We start from the raw sequence: 20109 nt of genomic DNA on the forward strand, positions 1-20109 counted from the left end.
TCAAATAGCAAGAGGCCCATTATCCCATCTATTCCTCCTACGACCCTATTCTTCTCATCCGAGAGCTGTTACTTGAAACTTGTGTTAATGCTAAAAAGGCACATTTGCACTGCATTTTTCATGCAGAAGGTTCTTAAAATGCCGTACAACTTAAACTGATGCAAATTTATATATGAGGATCTGAGATGTAGGACTCCTCAGAGTATCCTTCCTAATTGTTTGATACGTAACTAGTGGGCTGTACGACCAGAAATAAATCATTAAATGCTGTGATTCCCGGATACCCAGCCGGAGGCTGGACCTGACTCTGTGTGTGTTAAACACGTGCCCTCAATCTCGAGCCACTTTGAAGTGCCTTGAATAACGTGTCCCTAAACAAACCACTTGAGAATGATTAGAGACTTTGGAAAGTGTTGATAGAGGCTCCTATACCAACAAATAAAATGCAGTTCCATTAGGTAGGAAGACAGACTCTTTTCAACCATGCACAGTAGTGTCGAAATAGAATTTCAAGCAAGAAATGGAAAGTAATACTTCCTCCACTTTAATGTTCAGGAGAAAGCAAGACCGAGGGAATTAAATTACTTGAATCGGAATTTAATCAGAACCACGCGTTACATTTTTGTAGTCTTGGGAAGAAATTTATTATTCACCACATATTAAAAGAACAGTAGGTTCTTGTTTTACTTGTAAAACAGCAGAAACTCGTCTGAAGGAAGATCACAGTCCTAAGCGAGAACCCTGACAGAGCATCTGCTGCTGGATCACCCTTAAGCAACACGCTCAAGAAATATCTCAGTTATTTGCAAAAAAACTTCCAGCGTGCAAACAACGCCTGCGCTGGGGCTTCCTGTCAAGTCATGCTGACACTGAATTCCGGGAGAAAGCTGCAAGGTTCGGTGCATTTTGCAGACTTGTCGGTGAAAGCAAAGCACGGTCCGTGCTGGCGCTGCGAGCTTGCCAGCTTAAACAGCATCCGCAGCCCCTCGGACTTACCGTAGCTTTCTGTGGCGCCTAAGGTTGTCTCCGTACGTGCAAGTACCTGCGTCTGAATAAGGAAAATAGCCCCACAGCGTGTTTTCTTTGATTCCCCCCCCCCCCGTAATGAATTAACATCCTGAATTACTGAAGTTCCCGAATTAAAGTGCGTGAAGCTCACTACAGCGGTAGGGAAGGCCGTGAGGATGTCGGGAAGAGGTGGTCGTCGTACCGATTTTCAGCCTTGGCTTCCTAAAGGCATCCTGTGCCAGAACACCTATTTCCTAAATTTCCGTTTTGCACAGCAGAACGACTTGCCTCCTTCCTTAGCCTTTTGAACCCGCGTGTTTTCTCCCGGCTGATGCAATCAGTAGTCAAAGCAGGGTTTATATGTGCATTTTTGACTGGAGACGTGTTTGTGAAGTACTCTGAGCATAGGGATAACCTGTCATGTACGAGGAGCTGGCTAAGCAACACTTACTTGGCATGCACTGTTTCTCCTTTTTCCTTTCCAAAAGTGACTTTCAAAGGTCGAGACAGGTACTTGTCAGAAGGAAAGGAAAAATGCTGTCTGCTTTTAATTTTGAAAGATGATATAATCACAGGTAATTTCTTCCCCAGAAAATACTAGCGAAGATTAAAAAGGAGACGGTTGTGGTCGCTCCTGTTCCTGTCAAAGCCTAATAATGTTTAGACAAAACTGGTGTCTGATGGCAGTTTAAGGGGGGAGTTGCGTCTCCCATCCCGTGCAGAAGCATCATCTCCCTCACTTACAGCCTATATTTAGGTACCCAACTCCTGTTGAAATTCATGTGTGACAGAAACCTCATTATCTTTCTGAATCTGCCCTAAATTCACAAAATATCGTATCCTTCACGCCTGCCTCGAGCTAGCTGGTGCCTGAATGCTTATTACCTGCAAAATTAGTTTTCTCCCTACCCTCTCACCCCTTCAGGCAGTGTCTCCTGCTTGGGGTTCATTAGCGCCGGGATGGTTGGGCTCATGCTGGTGTTGCTGGTGTTGTGATTCCTCCCTGGTGGAGGACCTCAGCCGGGAGGGACGGGCTGGGGGTGACACGGCATGACAAGTCCCTTATGGGAAGGATGGCATGGAGGCCTCAAAAATCTTACCCCTCTACGCTTTTTGTCTTAAGCTGCAAAGAGAAAATAGTATACAGTATATTATAAATATATAATACTTAAAACAATGTATTAATTTATAAATCTGTTTATAAAGAGTATATATTATTTATAAATACACTTATTGTATTTTATTACATAGAATGGAAGTCTGAGTTTAAAAAAAAAGATAAAATAAAAGCCTTTTCAGTAATGTAAGCCACATTAGAGTTAATATGGCATTGTCTTCCTTTTTTTTTACATTAATTGTGGGTTTTTTTCCAAAACTCACATCTTTAAGACCTGACTTTTCCTTACCTGGACTCAGCCTTAGTGGGACAGTGATTTTCATATGTTTATTTTTAATAGGAAAATCTATCAGACTCTCTTAGCATTACAGCAGAATGGGAAAATCTCTCCCTATCTTTTTCTCCCCCAACCCCAAATATGCTAAAAGACTTTCCACTTAGAAAACCCTGTAGCACCTTATTTTTAACGTCAGCATTATTTCTGACCGAAAAAACCTGGAAACCTAGCAGTACTCGCCACAGCTAGGAAGCAGCAACAAGTTCACCGCAGTCGTCGGAGCAGCGAGTTAAACCTGGGAAGACGAGCGGTGGGACCTGATCTTCAATAAGTTGGTGGGAGGAATATTATAATGTGCAGTGAATTGGAGAAGACTTATTGTGCCTTACCCTGTGAAGGATGTCTGCTTCTATTGCATAAAATCTTGCTTTGTATTCCTAGAAACGGCATTTAAAATGTAGAGCGAGTACACGGCAGGAATAATAAAATGGTCTGAGCATGGTAATTTCAAGCAGTAACCAATATAGAAACAAGAAGACTTTCTTCTGACAGAAACCATTGACTAATGTAGCTTTTTTACTTAAAAATATTTGCTTTAGCTGGACATTAACCTCTTGGCAGAGATTTCTGGAAAAATTAGGTATTTGGCAGTAAAAAAATCATAAAGAACGGAAGCAGGGAACGCTTTTACCTAGCTAACAAGAAAGAGCTGACAACCTTCGGAAGTGGCAAGTCTCGTTTGCAGCAGAACTAGAGCAACATGACAGTTCTTTTGTATGTATGTAAAGAAATATAGATAGATCGATAGGTACATATAGCTATATATATATTTCCTATTACTGTGATAATAACCCAAATGTGCATTATAAATTATTCCTAGTACTGTGTTCAAGTAGTATGTCTAGACAAATCTTTCCTCCCCACTCCCATCTATTTGACTGGGATATTTATCTGAAATCCTAAAAGGTGAGAGCAGTTAAGCTGAGCGGTCACGTAGCTCCACCCAAGGACCTGCAGACGGGCGTGAGAGTCATTTCTTCCATCACACGTCGTGTCTTCCATCACACGTCATGTCAGCTGCTAAGGAGATACTTGGGTACAACTTAAATTCATTATGACTTACATTTTCTTTCTAACTTGCACACTTTTCCCTAACCTTCTCTTTTATTTCGAAGCTCTTAATAGCAAGGACTTTGCAACTATGAATAAATAAGATTTTTCTAACAGAGTATTTGGGGAAAGTGTTTTGCTGACGCTCTTGACTGAGGGGGTTTCTGCGTTCTCTCCCCAGCTTGCACAGACAAGGAGTTGAGGAGTCTCGCCTCGCGACTAAAAGACTGGTTCGGCGCTCTGCACGAGGACGCAAACCGCGTCATCAAACCCACCAGCTCGGAGACAGCGCAAGGCAGTAAGCAGACGCCTTCCGGACTGCGTGTCGGGCTTTGCGGAGCACGGGAGCGTGCGGCTGAGCTCAGCTCTTCACGCTGCCAGGTTGCGGGCGTCTGCAAGCGTGCGGTTACGCAGGGGACCGGAGCCTGCGAATAGCTCCCCCGGTTTGCAGAGGAGCTGCAGTCCCTGTGCTCTCTCCGGCTCAAGCTGCTTTAAAACCAGCAGCGCGAGGCGGTGAGACCTTTACAGGTTAGGCAGGCAAATAGTTCAGTCTGAAGGCCATGGAGGCCACATCTAGACTTGTAAATAAAACCGCTCAGGGACTTTTCTCAAGCCCTGAGGTTATGTGGCATGGCACAGTTCATGTCCGTACAGCTAAACTCCGTGACCAGGGTCCAAATCAGGGTGGCTGCGTCCAGATCATCTATCGGGGATGGACCGTGGCCCGGGCTCACCCCCAGCCTGTGCCCCCTGCCTGCCCCAGGGTAAGTGGCATGAGCCACGACCGGGCCATGCAGGCACAGAGGAAATTATGCCAACGCTGAAAAAGACTCACTTACACTTTATTTTGCGATTTCCAGCTAACAAGTTATATAAGAGAAAGAATACTGAAAATATCCACGCCACGGCCACAGAGCTGGAGTGGTTAAATGGTGCGGAAAGCTGGAATTGCATGCACAGAGAAAAGGCGCGCTTATCTGTTGTGTCCCAGGTGTTTAATAATACCTTCTTAGCTTCCATTGATGCTTTAAAAAAAAAAAAAAAGAAGAAGAAAATGAATAGTTTAGAGGACATTTACTCTCTGTGGATTGAACCAATATGAGTGATTTTGGTGTCATTTACCCACCAAGGAGGGGAAGGACTCAGATAACAGCGCCAAAGGAGGTTATGCTCATCAGAGAGCAGATGCAAACTTATTTTCCATAAGGACTCATTAATCCTCTTAAACACTGTGTCCCAGAATACATGGGCCTCTGCCTTGCAAAGCAGGATGCACGAGTTTTATCTAGGTGTGTGACTCACCTCCACTTCACTGCCCTAATTCAAGCCTGGGTCCACACAACACTACGTTAAAGGCTTCAATCAGCTGCCCTCTTTTCCTTCTCTTTTGATGTCAGTGGCTAGTTTCTTTAGTCATTTAGTTATTTTCAGTAGTCATTTATTTTCAACAAAGTCTATATCTTTGAAGCAGTATGTCCTATTTTTCTCTTAAACAGTCCTCTGAAAAGAATATGCTTATCATGCAAACGAAGCTGAACACTAAGTAGTGCAAAAAGGCAGCTGGGCTTACAGCTAATCAGGGCTTCAAGATGTGAATTCGTTTCAGGCCCCGTCATAGAAAACTCCAAGGAAGGAAACTTTGTCTGAAGTCCTTTGGGCCCACAGCCACATGTCAAGAAGGTGTTCCCTATGCAGATGACCCAGGGGCTTCACATGAAGAGCTTAGCCAAAGGCCAAAGACCAAACTGATTCCTCGAGGATTTTTTTTGTTGAAGCAATTTCAGTGAGAAAAACATTTCTGGTAATTCTGCGGTGTTTGCTCTGATTCACAGAGGAGCTGTTATCTCTTTTTAGTTTAGTTTGACTCCTGGCAGCTTTTATATGAAAGGCTGCCTTGATGATCTTACACACTTGATCTCAACAATGTTCATTTTTGGACTGTTGACTTAGTTTGGCACATATTCTTGTCTTCTTATGTGTCAGTAAAAAAAAAAAGAAACTTTATGAATTAAGATGCTTAAATCTTTACTGAATGCCACAAAACTTGGGCTTGTTTTTCTTTTTAAGAGATTGCATCACTATTCATAGATTAATCTGCATGTGCCAAATTCTACAGCCCCGGTTCTCTCTGGTAGCGCTGGGAATACACATTGATTAAGGACAGCAGGATTTGGCTTCCTCTAACATCAAACATTTGTAAGAATGAAAGACATCTTAAATGGGGCTCAAAATTCAAAGCAAAGTTCACAGATCCAAACTGAAAAAAATATTCGTGTGAATCCGGGCAAACAGGACACATGCAGCTCTGGAAGTATGCTCTGACGTACCCATTGCCCTTTTTTCATCGCTCTGCGTGTATTCCCCTCCTCACCAGGCTGATCGCTTCATTAAACTGAACTGGTTTGGTTATGCCTGTAGTGTCTTAAAAGGCATATGCATCCTCAAAGTAATCCATTTTGGGTATGCCCCTGTGGCAGTAAAAGGGACCAGATGGTGGGAAGTGATGACTAAGATGCCTCGGACACATCAGCTGTCTGGAGAAGGTGTTCCAGCAGAGATTTCTCTGTGCTACATTAAATTTTCAAGATGCTACTGTGAGTGTAAATAAGTTTTTTGAATGTATTAAGTTCACCCCCATGTGAAGAAAAAAGTTTTGTTTTTTTTTTTTTTTAACTCTTTTGAAAGAAAGGGATGAGGGCAAGTCGCTGGGGTTTCAGATCTCAGACCTGCGTTCAATGTGCTATCTGCTGGACCCTAATGAAGCACCATAGGCCAGGAACTCTGTCTTCCACAGCCTTTGGGCAAATGAAGCCACCTCAATAAATAATATTAACATGAGCAACTCAGGGACATGTTTGAAATAAGAAAATAATAACACTAATTAGATACTAAGGTCCGATTCAAATTGCTCCAGAGCCTGTCGATAATTCATGACGTTCCCGTGTTATATCTAGATAGTCTCTCTGGTTGGAGTGGGAGTTGTTTTTCTTTTACTAGCGATTTGTGCAATACAAAGGATCCTTTCTGCGGAACATTTCCTCTCCTCCTTCTTTTATTTCAAGTGATGGAGGAAATTAGGTTAATTATTCCCCTGTTAATTAAATTGTAGTATACTTTAATAAAATAAATCTGACTCATGTAAGTCAACTCTTGAAGGGAGAGAAATAATTTTATGTGCCAGAAGCTCTGTTTATTTTTAATTAGGAATTTCACTTAAAGATTTTTTTAATTTAATTTCCTTTTAATTCAGCAGAGGTGGAGCGTTTTAGGTATTAAGGGGTTATCGAGACTTTCACATGGAGGTCACTGGCTTGAATTCCTTCCCGGTGTGCGGCAAACGAGAGTTGTTAGGCCGCCGAGCAGCCGTCAGCTGGAAGGAGAAACGTGATGGTCTCAGGCCAGGTCCTTGCGAGCAGGTGTCCGACGCGGAGCAGCCGCCACCACGTTGTCACTAATTGGCGTCCTCGCTGGCAGTCTGTGCGGAGAGCCGCGAGCAGCCGGGATGCGAAGGCTGCTCCCCTCTCCCGCCGCTAACCGTGGCTGCTGCTGGGCTGAGCTGAGGCACGGAAAGATGCAGAAAAGATCTCGCTGAGGCTGCTGCTGCACCGGGTCCTCTGTGCTCCAAATCCAGCTCATTAACCCAAGAACGTTATTCATCGCAGAACTGCAGCACGCGCTGTATTTCATCCAGCGTATTGCACCATATGGGTGAGAAGATTTATCGGAAGACTGCGGGAAGGAGCCATTAATTCGTGCAGCGCTGCTTGGCCTCCCCTCGTGCGCCGTGAGCGAGGCAAACCCGACCCTGCTACGCCCAGCGTCGGCATCTGGCACGGTGATGCCGGGCTGACGTAGCGGCGGAGCGTTTCCCGCCGGCTGCCCGCCCGCGCGCGGGAGCAGCGCCCGCCTTGCGCTCCGGGCGCTCGCCGCGCTGGGGTGCCGCAGAGACCCCGCTGCAGACGCAGCGTAGCAAAAGGCGATTTGCAGGCGGTAGCTCTCGCCAGGAGACGAGGGCAAGCGGAGGTAGATGCTGCTGTGCGCCTTCGCCCACGTGCCGAAGCGCAGTTAAAGTGTTGGCCTTTTCGCTGGCAGTAACGAGCTAGCCAAGGGCCTTCTGTCGCACCTATCTCTAATATTTAAAGGCTTGCAGACCACGCGGTCTGATATGCAGCACTGCTTAATAGCACGGCCTCTTAATAAGCTCCCTTGTTTATAAGAAATTACAATCAAAACCTCTTCAGCTAATGTAATTAAGTGTCTTCATTAGTGACCTTTCACGCCTGTGTCGTTCATACGAGCGCTGATGGTACACCACAGAGCAGCCTCCAAGCGCATCGGTGGCTCTCGGGTGACCTGCACAGACGGGTCAGCGCTGGAGGCGGGCTGCTGTCGTGTCCCAGGGTGCCATCATCCACGCGAGAATGCCCAGCAGGGAGGAAAGCAAGAGTCAAAACTAATCCACACACGCTGTCTGGGGCAAGTTCTCGGTCGGATCTCTGCATCGACCCTCACTGGCTGGGAGGTGACCAGTGGACAGCTGAGGGGCTGAGCAACACGTGCTCTACAGAACTGGTTCCATGAGAGACCTTGCAGCAGGACATCCCGCAACGTGGCATGAGGACCATCCCCAGAAAGGACATCTGCCTTGTGGAGGGGACTCAGCCACAGCGGACACGCGCACAAGGCAGGACTCAGCACACCAGCTCTGCTCCTCTGCACGGCAGAAAGGCAAAGTCAAGGGCTCTTACATCTTTCCCTTGACAAGAGATCGCACAGTGACCAAATCCTGCTTGCCTTCTTCAGATGAATGAAATAATTGAAGTCGATAGTTCTAATTGCTTCAGCAAGGCGAGCAGGCTTCCTCCCTACATCTATTCCTACGGCCTTTTTCACTGTGCTCGAATTTGATTAGATAACATTAGAGGAGATAACAGCACACAAATGCGATAAAAAGTTCAGCGTGATCTCTCTCTTCTTGCCTGAGCTGCCTCTAGCCCTGAGGGAACGGTGTCACCCTCTTCCTTCCTTAGAGAGACGTGCGTTAGGACTGACATAAGCCTTCCCGGTAGTTAACCCTTCTCATCGTGCCGCCGTGTTCGCTGACAAGCCTCAGCTGCAGTGACAAATAAAAAGCACAGCTTCCAGCGTGAAGCGCTGCCCTCCCTTGGATTAATACTTAAAACAGCAGGTAGGCTGCAGAGCTTGGGCAAACTGTCAGCGGGACTCCGGCAACATCTCCGGTTTGGCTTGAACAAAGCAGCATCTGGAAATGGGACTTGACACTTCGAGCAAGTAAGGCTAAGCTTGACCTCTTTCCGTGAAAGCAGCAAAGAGAAAAAGCCCGTCAGTCTTCTCCAGGTCGCCCAGGGCGCGGGGTTCAGGTGCCCTCCAGGCATGTAAATCCCTAACCAGGGGATTCATGTTTCTGAGTCCTCGTTGGAACCAGTATCCTTATTCTCAGATTTATTAGCTCTAGACTACAAATATACTTTCTTGCATCATAGATAATTTGGAAATTAGTCCATGTTTGTACCAGGCTTTCAAAATACAGTGACTGTGTGGATTTATAATGCCCTGCCGTGTTTGTGAAAAAAGGCAATGGGACTCTCGGCAGAATACGGGAGCGTGCATTTCTCATGTACGGTGTGGGTCTCCATAGGCGTGACTTGCTCTTGCCATGGTACCACCACATGCTGCAGTCTTTCAAGGATTCGAGCTATTAAAATGAATGAGGATGATGGTTTCCAAAGTGCTGGAAGAGCAGATTCCTGTTTTGTCACAAAATCCTGGAGCAGGCAAGAATGAGCAGTGCTGGTGTGGCCTAGGAGAGCAGGAGCTGCCTCTCATTTGCATTTGCATCGGTCTGGACCTCCCAGCTGAGCGCTGTGACTCCTCGGAGTGGTGCAAGCAAAAGAGACGCTCCCTCGTGTCCCCTCCTCGCTCCCCCAGTGAGTTTGCAGGCCAGAGCTCAGCGTTGGTTGCTCACCCCCAGAGGCATGGCCTTGAGGAGGGAAAAGCCCGGATGAGAGATGGGAGGTGAGACCATGCTAGGAAAGAATTTGGTCAGGGAACTAGAAACAGGGCCGGGAAACAGCATTTAAATTGCATTTTGCCTCAGCCTAGTTTGAAAACACAGTGGATGCAGCCTTTTCTCGTTGCATTTCAGTTTCTTGAAATAAAGCCAACCCACTTGGAACCAAGGATGGAAAAAATATATATATATATAAGTGACTGAGTTTTCTTTTGAGTACAAATAACTTTGAATTACAGTAATCAGCTCTGAACCTCAGCCCTCCCCCCCCCCCCCAGTTTGTAAAGAGCATGAGTAGTGTTGCAGTCTGTAGTCATGTTCGGGTTTTGAGCTTTATTCAGGCAGTTGTCTTAGAATTTGTTGTGCATGGGGCAGGTCAGGTCAACGTTCAGAGTCCAGCCGAAAAATGTCAGGAAGGCTGCAGTGTAGCGATGATGCCTGGGCAGTGCGTGCGGTGACTCACGCGGGGATATCTGCCCATCTTCTTCCAGGATTTGACACCAGCATACTGCCAATCTGTAAGGATTCCTTAGGCTGGATGTTCAACAAACTTGACATGAACTACGACCTGCTGCTGGATCCCTCGGAGATCAGTGCCATTTATCTTGATAAGTATGAGCCATGCGTCAAGCCTCTCTTCAACTCCTGCGACTCCTTCAAAGACGGAAAGCTTTCCAACAACGAGTGGTGCTACTGCTTTCAGAAGCCGGGCGGTGAGTAGTTCTGCTTCGCAGCGTCGAACTGATTCATGATGCGTTGGTGGGAATTGCTGAGGTTGCTGTAATTTTATAATATTCGTGTTTAATAATGTGTAAGCCAAATCAGCGTTTTATGCTAAGTGGTTTTATATTATTGCTGTTGTTTGTTACCGGTGTTTATGCCAGACAGACATGCCTACCCTCACTGGAAGGATGACAATAGTCCTTTTAAATATAATTAAGGAGACACTTAACTGAACAAGGAGAAGACTTGAAGCAGCCAAACTGCAATGTATAGACCCCTAAAAGAGATGGGCCTGGGCTGGTCAAAGTGCTGAGGACGCCCTGCAGGCAGTAGGGACCTTCAGCTCCTCCACCTGTGTGAAAGCAGTATAGCCATGCTCAAAGCTCCAGTTGGGTGCCTGCTGTTAGCCATGCCTCTGAAAATGCTGGCGTCCTGTACACATTGCTCGCCTTGCTTGTCTGCAAGGCTGATTCCAATGTTTGCCCAAACTGGTAACACTGGTTATAAGCTTGGAGCTTTGCTCCAAAAGCTCCAAAGCAGGAGCTTTGCTCCAAAAATTATCAGAAGTACTGGTCTCTCATGCACTGCACCTTCAAAATTATTGCCGGTTTAACATTAATGTTTCAAAATTTTAATAGTTCACATATTTCAGATTGGCATTTTCAAATGACCGTATTTTCCAGAGCATTGCATCTAGCTTGACAAGAGTTTCTGTCCATTTTGGTTTCTTTTTTCTACAGTTAGGTACATAATATTTGGGGGCTGAGGGGGTCAAAGAGAAGTTGTTTGGGTCTCCCTGTGTTTAAATTTTGATTACTTTGCTCTTAAGGACAGTTTGCTGATTGATAGCTGCATTAAAAAAACTCTTTTCTCCATCATTGGTATAAAAGGCCATTGTGTAACAATGTTTAATGTCACAGATGAACTATATTAATATCCCTCAATGGTTAAAACAAACAAAGCAATATAAAGTGCTGGTACGCACAATTTGGAAACAAGCTCTACCACTAATATGAAGCGTAAGAACTTGTTTTCTTATTAATGCAGGAATTAGTCTGTTAGCAAATCATAAATTACAGAGCTGGCATTATGTCAGCTCGGTGAAAAGAGAGGAGAAACTGTTTAACAATGAAAGCGGCCCCCAAACAGTATTTTCAGCTACAGTGTGTTGCAAATTTTTTTTTAATTAGTAGAGCTAATGACACAAATTTGTTTTGCAGTACGGTATCAGCATATGGGCCTGTTTCATTCCCAGGTGTACGGGCATCTACATTTCATGTCAATAGTGAAGCCAGTCATTAGAGTCTGTCCTGCACCATCTGGAAGCTGATTCTCATACTTTATATTTCAGGTCTTCCTTGCCAGAATGAAATGAATAGAATTCAAAAGCTAAGTAGAGGGAAGAGTCTGTTGGGTAAGTTTGATTACTTGCTGTTCATTTACTCAACTAATTAAAGCTTCTGTGATTATTGCAACTTTCTGTGCAGCAATAGTGTTTCAATTAGGGACTGATGTTTTGAGCGGGGAACGTGCACCGCAGAGTGTAGGCCTGGTGCTAGGAAATGAAACGGGTGATGGGATAGCGACATACGGCACAGGTAGGAGCGGGTTCAGGGCTGATTTACAGCTCTCCAAAAATGTAACCCCTAGTCTGCACCGAGCTTAAAGCTGCCTTCATCACCTGGAAGGTCAACGCTAAGTACAAAGTCTGCTTGATGCTCAGACCTCCTATTTTTGACTGAAGGCAGCACAGTGCGTAGCCGATGAGTTCATGTCACCTTCCAGTTATGGTGCAATGCATGTATTCCTCGATGGTTCAGGTTTGTATAATCACCCTGAAGAAATTTTTCAGTATACTACTCTGGGTGTATGACACTCCGACCCGTGCCATGAGAACAGGGATTCACATCTCCTCATTTTCGGCATCTCTGCAGGATGCTCCTGAGCTGTGACAGTGCCTGCCCCTCTCTCCCTCGACTACTGAGCGCCTGACCTGATTCATCTCATAACGCACAGGATATCTAAAATTAGGTGGAATAATCCCCCATATGGCATTGTTCCATTTAATTGCTGAAAAATCAGGTTGTTAAACTGGGTTATTTTAATGTAACTAATTCTACACCCTAAAATCGCATCGTATTATGTACCTAGAGTTTCTGTGGTGTTACATTAGTGAAGTTTCTGTCCCAGTGTGTTTGTGTACATAGCACCAAATCACGCGAGGCATATCAGCACACGTTAAAGTCTATTTGTTTATAGAAAGCGCTGAATCTAGCCCTTGAGGACCCCGGTGTACTGCAGAAGCGGCTGTCAGGCCCATCATCAGGAGCTCATCTTCAGTTCTCGCAGCGTCGTTAGCTGCCGTGCAGAGCATGCATGCCACGGTCTCTGGCGAAATGCATCTCCGAGCTTCGTCTGCTTCTCAGGTTGCTCTCAGATTTTAGTCTGCTTATTCTGGACACCCATCAGCAGACCCTGCACACAGCTTCTGCAAAGCTCGTCTTTGCCGAACCCTGCCATTCCCAGAAGCCAGTGCTGTTTGGCCTCCAGGTTCAGGCTACCTTAGAAACTATCCCAACCTGGATTATTTTGTTTAAAATGAGAATAAGCATGCCCAGAGGTCACGGGGCGTGTGGTTTAGTTCTGTCAACCGTTCATAGGATGTTTGCGTAAAGGCTGAGATGTTTCAGCGCTGCCGCTCCTGCTGCTCGTGGCTGGGGAAGCGAAGGGAGGGCCGATCGCTCGGCTGTGCGTGTGCTACCTTCGTAAGCAAGCCGTATTTGTGCTCAAACGTGTGTTGTTTCAGAAGAAGTCACTGTTTCCTCTATATCTCATGAGTTTCACATGATTTTCAAAGCCACCTAAAAGATGGAGAAGCCCAGTTCCTAGTAGCTAGCTCTGGCTATCCCATGTTTGTTTTATCCTCTGCTGTTATTTGCTGTATGCCATAAATGTCATCTAGGTTGAAACATAAGTGCTTTTTTCTAGTGTGTGGGAAAAGTAATGACTCTATTGCAGGTAGTACAACGTGCAGACAGTTCTGCCACGTGGCACCGGGATCTGAGCGCAATAGCAGGACTAAAACGACAACATAAAAGCGGCAAAAATAGTCCCTTAGCACAAATAACTTCTAGTCAACTGTTTAAAAAAAAAAAAAAAGGATAAAACAGGCTAAGCTCAACAAATCAGTGTCTGGCAGAGGTTGTTCCACAAGCTAGAAAATAATACGGAGAGGAACTCTTTGTTTTACTCACTGACTTGAAAATCTGCCTGCGTAATGACACCTGTCTGTGAGATTTTAATCTGATTTCATTGCTACTTATACAGAGGAAAACAATGTCTTTTCACTGAGTTGCAAAATCATGCAAATGGAAAACAGACCGCACACATGACAAAAACACTGCTTGTAGCAACAAGAAAGATCGAAAAGAGATGAATATTTTCCGAGAAACTAGTCCTTAATTATTCTCTTTCCTTCTCCATCCCTGACATATAGAGCACAAAATTTACATCTGGACAGTACACATGAAGAAGATTTCTGTGAACTCAGATCCATTGATAAAAAATGAGGACTTCTGATATTTTTTTCCTCTATATATTTTTCAAAACGCATGACAGTAGCAACAAAGTACTTCAAAGCCATTGCCATTAGATATGTTGAATTTGGAGACTTTCAAATAGAGTCTAGCATCCCAGGGGACTGAATTAAAAAGTAAACAGCACTATTCATCTCTTCCTACTAGATTTATCTAGAGTACAATTAACTGCAGCGAGTGTGCTTCTAGGACATACAACTGTGCAGCCTGATAATGCTTCTCCCACATCACTACGGTAATAAATTTCCCCTCCCGTCACTATTTTCTTCTGTATCAGCCCTGTGAATTCAACTGGTATAATAGCTAATAGGGGAAGCTGCAGTTAATCCTCTCCGGGTTTTACCTGTGCGCTTCGCAATCCTTAGCATATAATTATTCTCCCCATGTTTTCTGATAAAGGGTGGTGTTATATACGTAAGGAAACGATGCAAAAAAGAGATATGGACCTGGATCTTTACCGAAAATATAGGGTGTAGCAGTGCTGTTCCAGTTGACGTGGAATAATTAAATACTGCCCGGGACGGGGAGAGATGGGGAAGCCTGATGCGCTAGACTGTGGCGTTTCAGTGGGCAACGACTACCAGCTCATAGCGCTAATGGAGGAGCTGGTGCAGCAGCAGTCCTCTCGACGGAAAGCACCGTCCATGCCGTAAGCTTTGGAAAGGAGACGCAAACCCCTTTCTTCTTCCAAGTTCTGCAGATGTTCTCCGATGCCACGCCAAATTGTGGCGTGAAATATTCCCACTCTATGGGGTGTCTGATTGCCACCGTCCAGATGCCAGAGCCTGGAGCCAGAGCTCGTTTCTCATGCACGCAGGGACTGATTTGTCTGGGACTTGAACCATCGCTCTGTGCAATACTGGCTCCTAGCGCTACTCCGGCCTCGCCAGCTTGTCACCGGCACCTGATACCGCAGCGAGGACACGCTGTGATCTCTACGCTGCGATGCCTGGCACAAACTGTGACATTAGTGTGCACAGCTAAATATTTAAAGCTCCGGCGTTGCATGTGCATGTGTGAATTGGCACAAACCCCCCCTGCAGAAGGAACATGCCTTATACTCTACACTGTGACCCAAAGCCTGAATCCTTTCAAGCCAATGGAGATGCACTCGGTTGTGTGGGCAGCGAGCCTGCCCCATAATTTTTTTAAATCTATGGCTTTTACAGCCAGTGTGGAGCGTTTTAATACCCTGCATGAACCACAGTGAAGCTATGCGAAAAGGCCTGTTACAAAAAAAGGGAAAGGTTGCATTGCCCGAGGAAAAGAGAAAGGATGAGACAGTTTAAAATACAGAGGCCGGTCTCTGCCTGCCCCGGATTGCCACTTCGGTTCACTCCTTGGTGCTTGCTGGGAGCCTGGGAGCTGCTGGGTTGCTGCCGGGACTCGGCACAGCTGTGCTGAGCGGCACAGCTGGAAGTCGGCGCCTGAGCACCCTTCCCAAGGTTGTGCATAGCCTGATAAACATCTGGAGGGCTTCGCTGAGAGGAGGCGTGAGCATAAACATGAAAAAAACCTTTCTCGGTCAATAACAAGGACCTGAAAGTGAGCATAAACCTGCAAAAACGGTAAAGCCGAGTACCTCCACATTTACATTTTTATTCAAACTATTTTTGATAAATAGTGAAAATGAGTCTTTAGTAGTCACAAACGTAAAGCGGCCTCGAAAGTTTATCAGACATACAAAGCTTTCTGCAGATATGCAAAGATTTCTGTTCTGATCTTCCAGACTTACATTAGTGGCGTTTTAGCATTGGACAAGATCTGCAGCGGGATAAGATTGGAAACTCAAGGATTCATTTTATGTATATTGATAGAGAGAGAGAGAAATATAGGGAGAGATATAGCTAGAGAGACACATAAATGAGATTGACTGACTTCCATTTTTATGCCTATTATATAAGTAATTTCACGACATTCGGGCAGTGCTGTTTCATTCATTTTTTCTGTGAGAAAGGTAGTGAATATAGCCCCTTTGACACATGGACTCTCTGAAGAGATGCTATACACATGAAACTAGTTAAAATAAGTACTGCGTGACCAGTAAATCACTGGTATCTTTGACAAAGGAGAAAAATACTTTCTCAAAAATCATTTGAGACAAGAGATTTTGAGGCAAGGGTGAGTTTTTTGATTTTTTTTTTTGGTTGTTTTTTTTGCACCATGTTTCAAATTGAAGCAATTAGCAAAGAATGGAAGGTGACTGTACTGACCTTCCCCGGGAATAAAGCTAACTCATCTTGAAGGACAAGAGGATTTTTCATATTGAAGTACATTTGCCGTGTCTGCTGAAGACAGTGGGAGCAATAAAGCAGGTTTCTCCTGAGAGTTTGGCCGCCTGCAGAAGCCTGAACGATCCACACTCTGGACGGCCAAACAGGATTGGTTTTATTGTAAGACAAATCCTAGGACTTTAAATCTGAAGAGGTATTGACCTCAAATCCTGGTGTCTTTCACCAGAAAACTTACTCATTGGGTCTGTTTTACACACGGGAGCTTTTAGTAAGTCTGAAGCTGTACTTGAGCTTCGCCTGAATAGCAGATGGCAGATACCTTCCAGGGATAATTACAGTGTTGTTGAAAGACTTACGTGATAAACACTGAAGGAGTGCAAAGGGAAGTGAAATGCAGGATTGATGAAGTTCTGGAGAAGATTCCAGCTGGGAGGAAAACGTGCAAGAACAGGAGTTAAATCGGAAAGGGGTTTTGGAGTAATATTAATCACTGAGGGACAGGCTGAACCTATTCTTAGCACTATATGCCACCGCCCTCCATGTGCGGGGACCAGGCTGGCTGCAAATGGATAACCACGTATAATTTCTGCTCCTTTTCAGGCCCCAGATAATCACATGTACTTGCTTGCTGCTTGGCCCCAGGACTTTGTAACGATCTGCACCTCAACGAGCAGCAGGTCCATAACGCCCTGTCTACTTGCGTGCTCCCGCGGAGGCACGGGTTACTGATCATACCTTGTGTTTTGTTCAGGTGCTTTCATTCCACGCTGCAACGAAGAAGGTTATTACAAAGCAACTCAGTGCCATGGCAGTACAGGGCAGTGCTGGTGCGTTGATAAGTACGGGAATGAGATAGCCGGCTCCAGAAAACAAGGGACGGTTAGTTGTGGTGAGTAATGATGTGCTTTCCTCAGATAGCAAAGGAATTAACACTGTTGTAAGCCCTGCCATTGCTGTAAGATCAAGCACGATAACAAAAAGTGACAACGGGGAAAACATAATTACCAGTGTTCAAAGTGCTCCTGCGTTTTCCTATTCATAATACAAATGGGGTCTTGATACACATGCTGTTCCTTTGGACTGTGGCTGTACAGCGGAATTAAATTGGCAATAACCACTGATAAGAAGATGGTTTTGCTACCAGCTTGGAAAATGTAGTAGTTGCTATTAAAATAAAGGATATGGGATTGTTATGCAGAGTTATTAAATATATTCTGTATATTCTGGAATACGCATTTACAGGGCCTTCATAAATATTGTCTCTTCCGACAAGGAAGGCTTAACTGTGTAAAATTTTATAAACTAACAACCAAGCCTGATGAAAATGCTGACAGTATGATATTATGTTTGTATGTACAATCACCACCTAGCGCTTATACCTAGACAAACGAGATTAAAGTGGTATTCCTTCAGCATGTTTTAGTGATAGTTGTGGATGCAGCTCTTCTTATTCCAGAAAGAGTAGGAGAAGCCGAGGTCTAGAAGGTCAGAGGTGCCCAGAATTGCATCGAAGGCGTTAGGCTCAATAGGTGCCTTTGCAGGAGTGTGCTTTAAGCACTCAGATAAAATCAATCTGTGAAATATTTTTAGCCTAGTCTACTTAGTCATGATAGGCTGAAAGTATTTGCAAATGGGTAATCATTTTGTGGTCTGCACGCATGTGAACAGAGTTGGTACTCTCCTAAAAAAATCAGTTGAGTCTCTAGGAGGCAGGGGATGCATAGTTTCTTAGGCAATTAATTTTTTTATTGTAAAACAATATATATTTATCCCAGTTCAGGATGAAAATTGAAATTTGAAAGTTGTTTCATGAGCAGCAGAACCAATGAATGTAAAAAGTGCAAATGGCAGTAGCTTAAACTACAAGGGTAGTGATGAACTTTGATCAGAGGGGTTTGGTGTCACGTGGGAGAATGACCATTCCCTCTTACCTATTTCAGAAGAAGAGCAAGAAACCTCAGGGGATTTTGGCAGTGGTGGATCTGTTGTATTGTTGGATGATTTGGAAGAGGAACCTGAAGCAGCAAAAAAGGACAAAGAAGGGAAACTGAAGATTCATGTAAGAGCAGCTAATGAAGATGATGAAGATGAAGAAGATGATAAGGATGATGAAATTGGTTATATATGGTAGTGCCCACCATTCTGAGGACTCACGTTTTGCACAATATTGCAAGTCACATCATATCTCTGCAATTGTATCTGAGAGTACCTGGCACAAATATTCCCTCTCTACTCAGTTTGGTTTTGTATAGTGTATTTAATTTTGAAGACAGCTTTTTTTTCTTTTTTTTTTTTTTCCAACCAGGACTGTTTGGAATACAGGTTTTGTTCAGTTGGTTTGGGGGATTTTTGCTCTATCCACAGGGGCAATGAGTTTTGTTTCAAAAACATTTCATGTCTCAATCCTCTCCTGCACAGCTCATACCCTGCAAAGGAAGAGTCACAGAAGGGCCTCAGCAAACCAGCAGGAGGCTTAGGAGCCCATCCCATGTTATGAGCCTATGAAAACTTGTATCATAAATGCTTACCTGGATTATATCAGAAACAGTTCTTTTTCTTTCATGAAGAAGGAAAGCAGGTGCCTCGTTTCGTAGTCTGTATCTGTTACCTGTTAGTAAAGAGTGAGTCAGAAATTGAAACCTGAAGGGAGCCCGCTTATGGGCTTTTTTCCTTACATTTCCCAAAAATGAATCCAACAGGCTTAGTCCAGGCATCAGGGCAGGCGGCGGCAAGACTCCCGCTAGGTGCCAGAGTGCAGGGCACGCCGCCGGCGCTGCCTCGGTTCATTAAGCGTTAACGGGCTTGATCTGGAGAGCTGCTGAGAACCTGCAGCTGCCGCGGCTCCAGCCCCACAGCCAGGCAACACCGTTCATCTGCCTTTCAAAGCGTTTGAGGGAAGAGTGGTTTGCAGATCTGTAGCGGCATGGCCATCTCCGAGCTAGCTGTCCTGCAGCTCCTGTCTGAGCCCGTTTGCTCTACGAGTCGCACTGACGTGGTGCAGAGCTGCCCCTGCTTCCCGACTCCCACCCCGCCTGGCCCTCGGCCCTCCTTCAAAAGCTATGAAGCTGTCAAAGACGCTAACCGTCAAAAGTAATAAGCTGTCGCTTCTTTATTTTAAAGAGCTAATATTTATTTGGCCCGTTTAAAAAAGCAAGTCGGGGTGGTCGTGTTTCAAAAGCATAGCCCCCCCCCTGCTCAGTCTGACAAGCTCCGCACTTCTCATACGTACCCGTAAAAGAGAAGAATAATATTAAAACGCAATCTGTGCTTCCCTCAGCATCTCCCATATATTCCTAACTGCAACAGTATCACAGCACATCATTGACACTAAATTATTTGTGATGTCCTTTTTCCCCTCGCAGTTCTCTGATGCAGGAATGTACCATGGCAACCTTTTGTTATTTTTGCTGTTTTCGGTAACACAAAGCAGTGGGAAGAGCCAAGGAAAGGAATATGTATGTACGCAGGCACATTTTTGGGGAGAGTAGGGATTGTTTGTTTGTTTTTACTACAGAAAAACTTTTAGGAACAAATTTACCCTCAAGCTAGAAAGATTACTTCCATTGATGTCCATGACTTACACCACAAATGTATTTGATTGATCCGCTTTTTTAAAGGGAAAAAAGCCTTTCTATGATAGGTGGTTAATACGTAATTTTGCAAGTTAGTGAACTTGCATGTTCAGCGAAGGGAGGCAGCTCTGCTCCCTGCGGCTCCGGCTGTTTGGTGATTACGGGTTGGCATTTAATCCTTCGCCTGGAGCAGTCCGGTTGGGTAGATGTGACCGAGCACACCTGGCAGCCCTGAGCAGTCAGATTCATCCTTTTCGCTTGATGTTAGATGTTGGAGGAGAGGCCACGCTGCCTGCTCTTGTTGGATTAAAGGCCCGATCGTATGAATGTTTCAGTACAGACACTCACACGAGGAAGCGTCCCCAGGCTGTAACGCGAAGGTTTCAGGAACAGAAAGCAGGCGGGACCCCTTTTACCAGTACAGCAAGAGGAGCTCCCTTA

General features: G+C 45.0%; 1 protein-coding gene across 1 annotated transcript in view; it reads left to right on the forward strand.

Annotated features, from left to right (window-relative positions):
* Positions 1 to 18577, forward strand: part of SPOCK1 (SPARC (osteonectin), cwcv and kazal like domains proteoglycan 1) — a 320719-nt gene extending 302142 nt beyond the window's left edge. The window contains exons 7-11 of the mRNA XM_067304911.1: positions 3694 to 3810; positions 10035 to 10256; positions 11618 to 11680; positions 16848 to 16985; positions 18037 to 18577. Of these exons, the coding sequence (XP_067161012.1) occupies positions 3694 to 3810; positions 10035 to 10256; positions 11618 to 11680; positions 16848 to 16985; positions 18037 to 18227 (731 nt within the window). The 3' untranslated portion in view covers positions 18228 to 18577. The remainder of the gene's footprint in view (positions 1 to 3693; positions 3811 to 10034; positions 10257 to 11617; positions 11681 to 16847; positions 16986 to 18036) is intronic.
* Positions 18578 to 20109: the final 1532 nt, after the last annotated feature.

The sequence above is a fragment of the Apteryx mantelli genome, chromosome 14 (genome assembly GCF_036417845.1).
Source record: "Apteryx mantelli isolate bAptMan1 chromosome 14, bAptMan1.hap1, whole genome shotgun sequence".
Lineage (NCBI taxonomy): Eukaryota > Metazoa > Chordata > Aves > Apterygiformes > Apterygidae > Apteryx > Apteryx mantelli.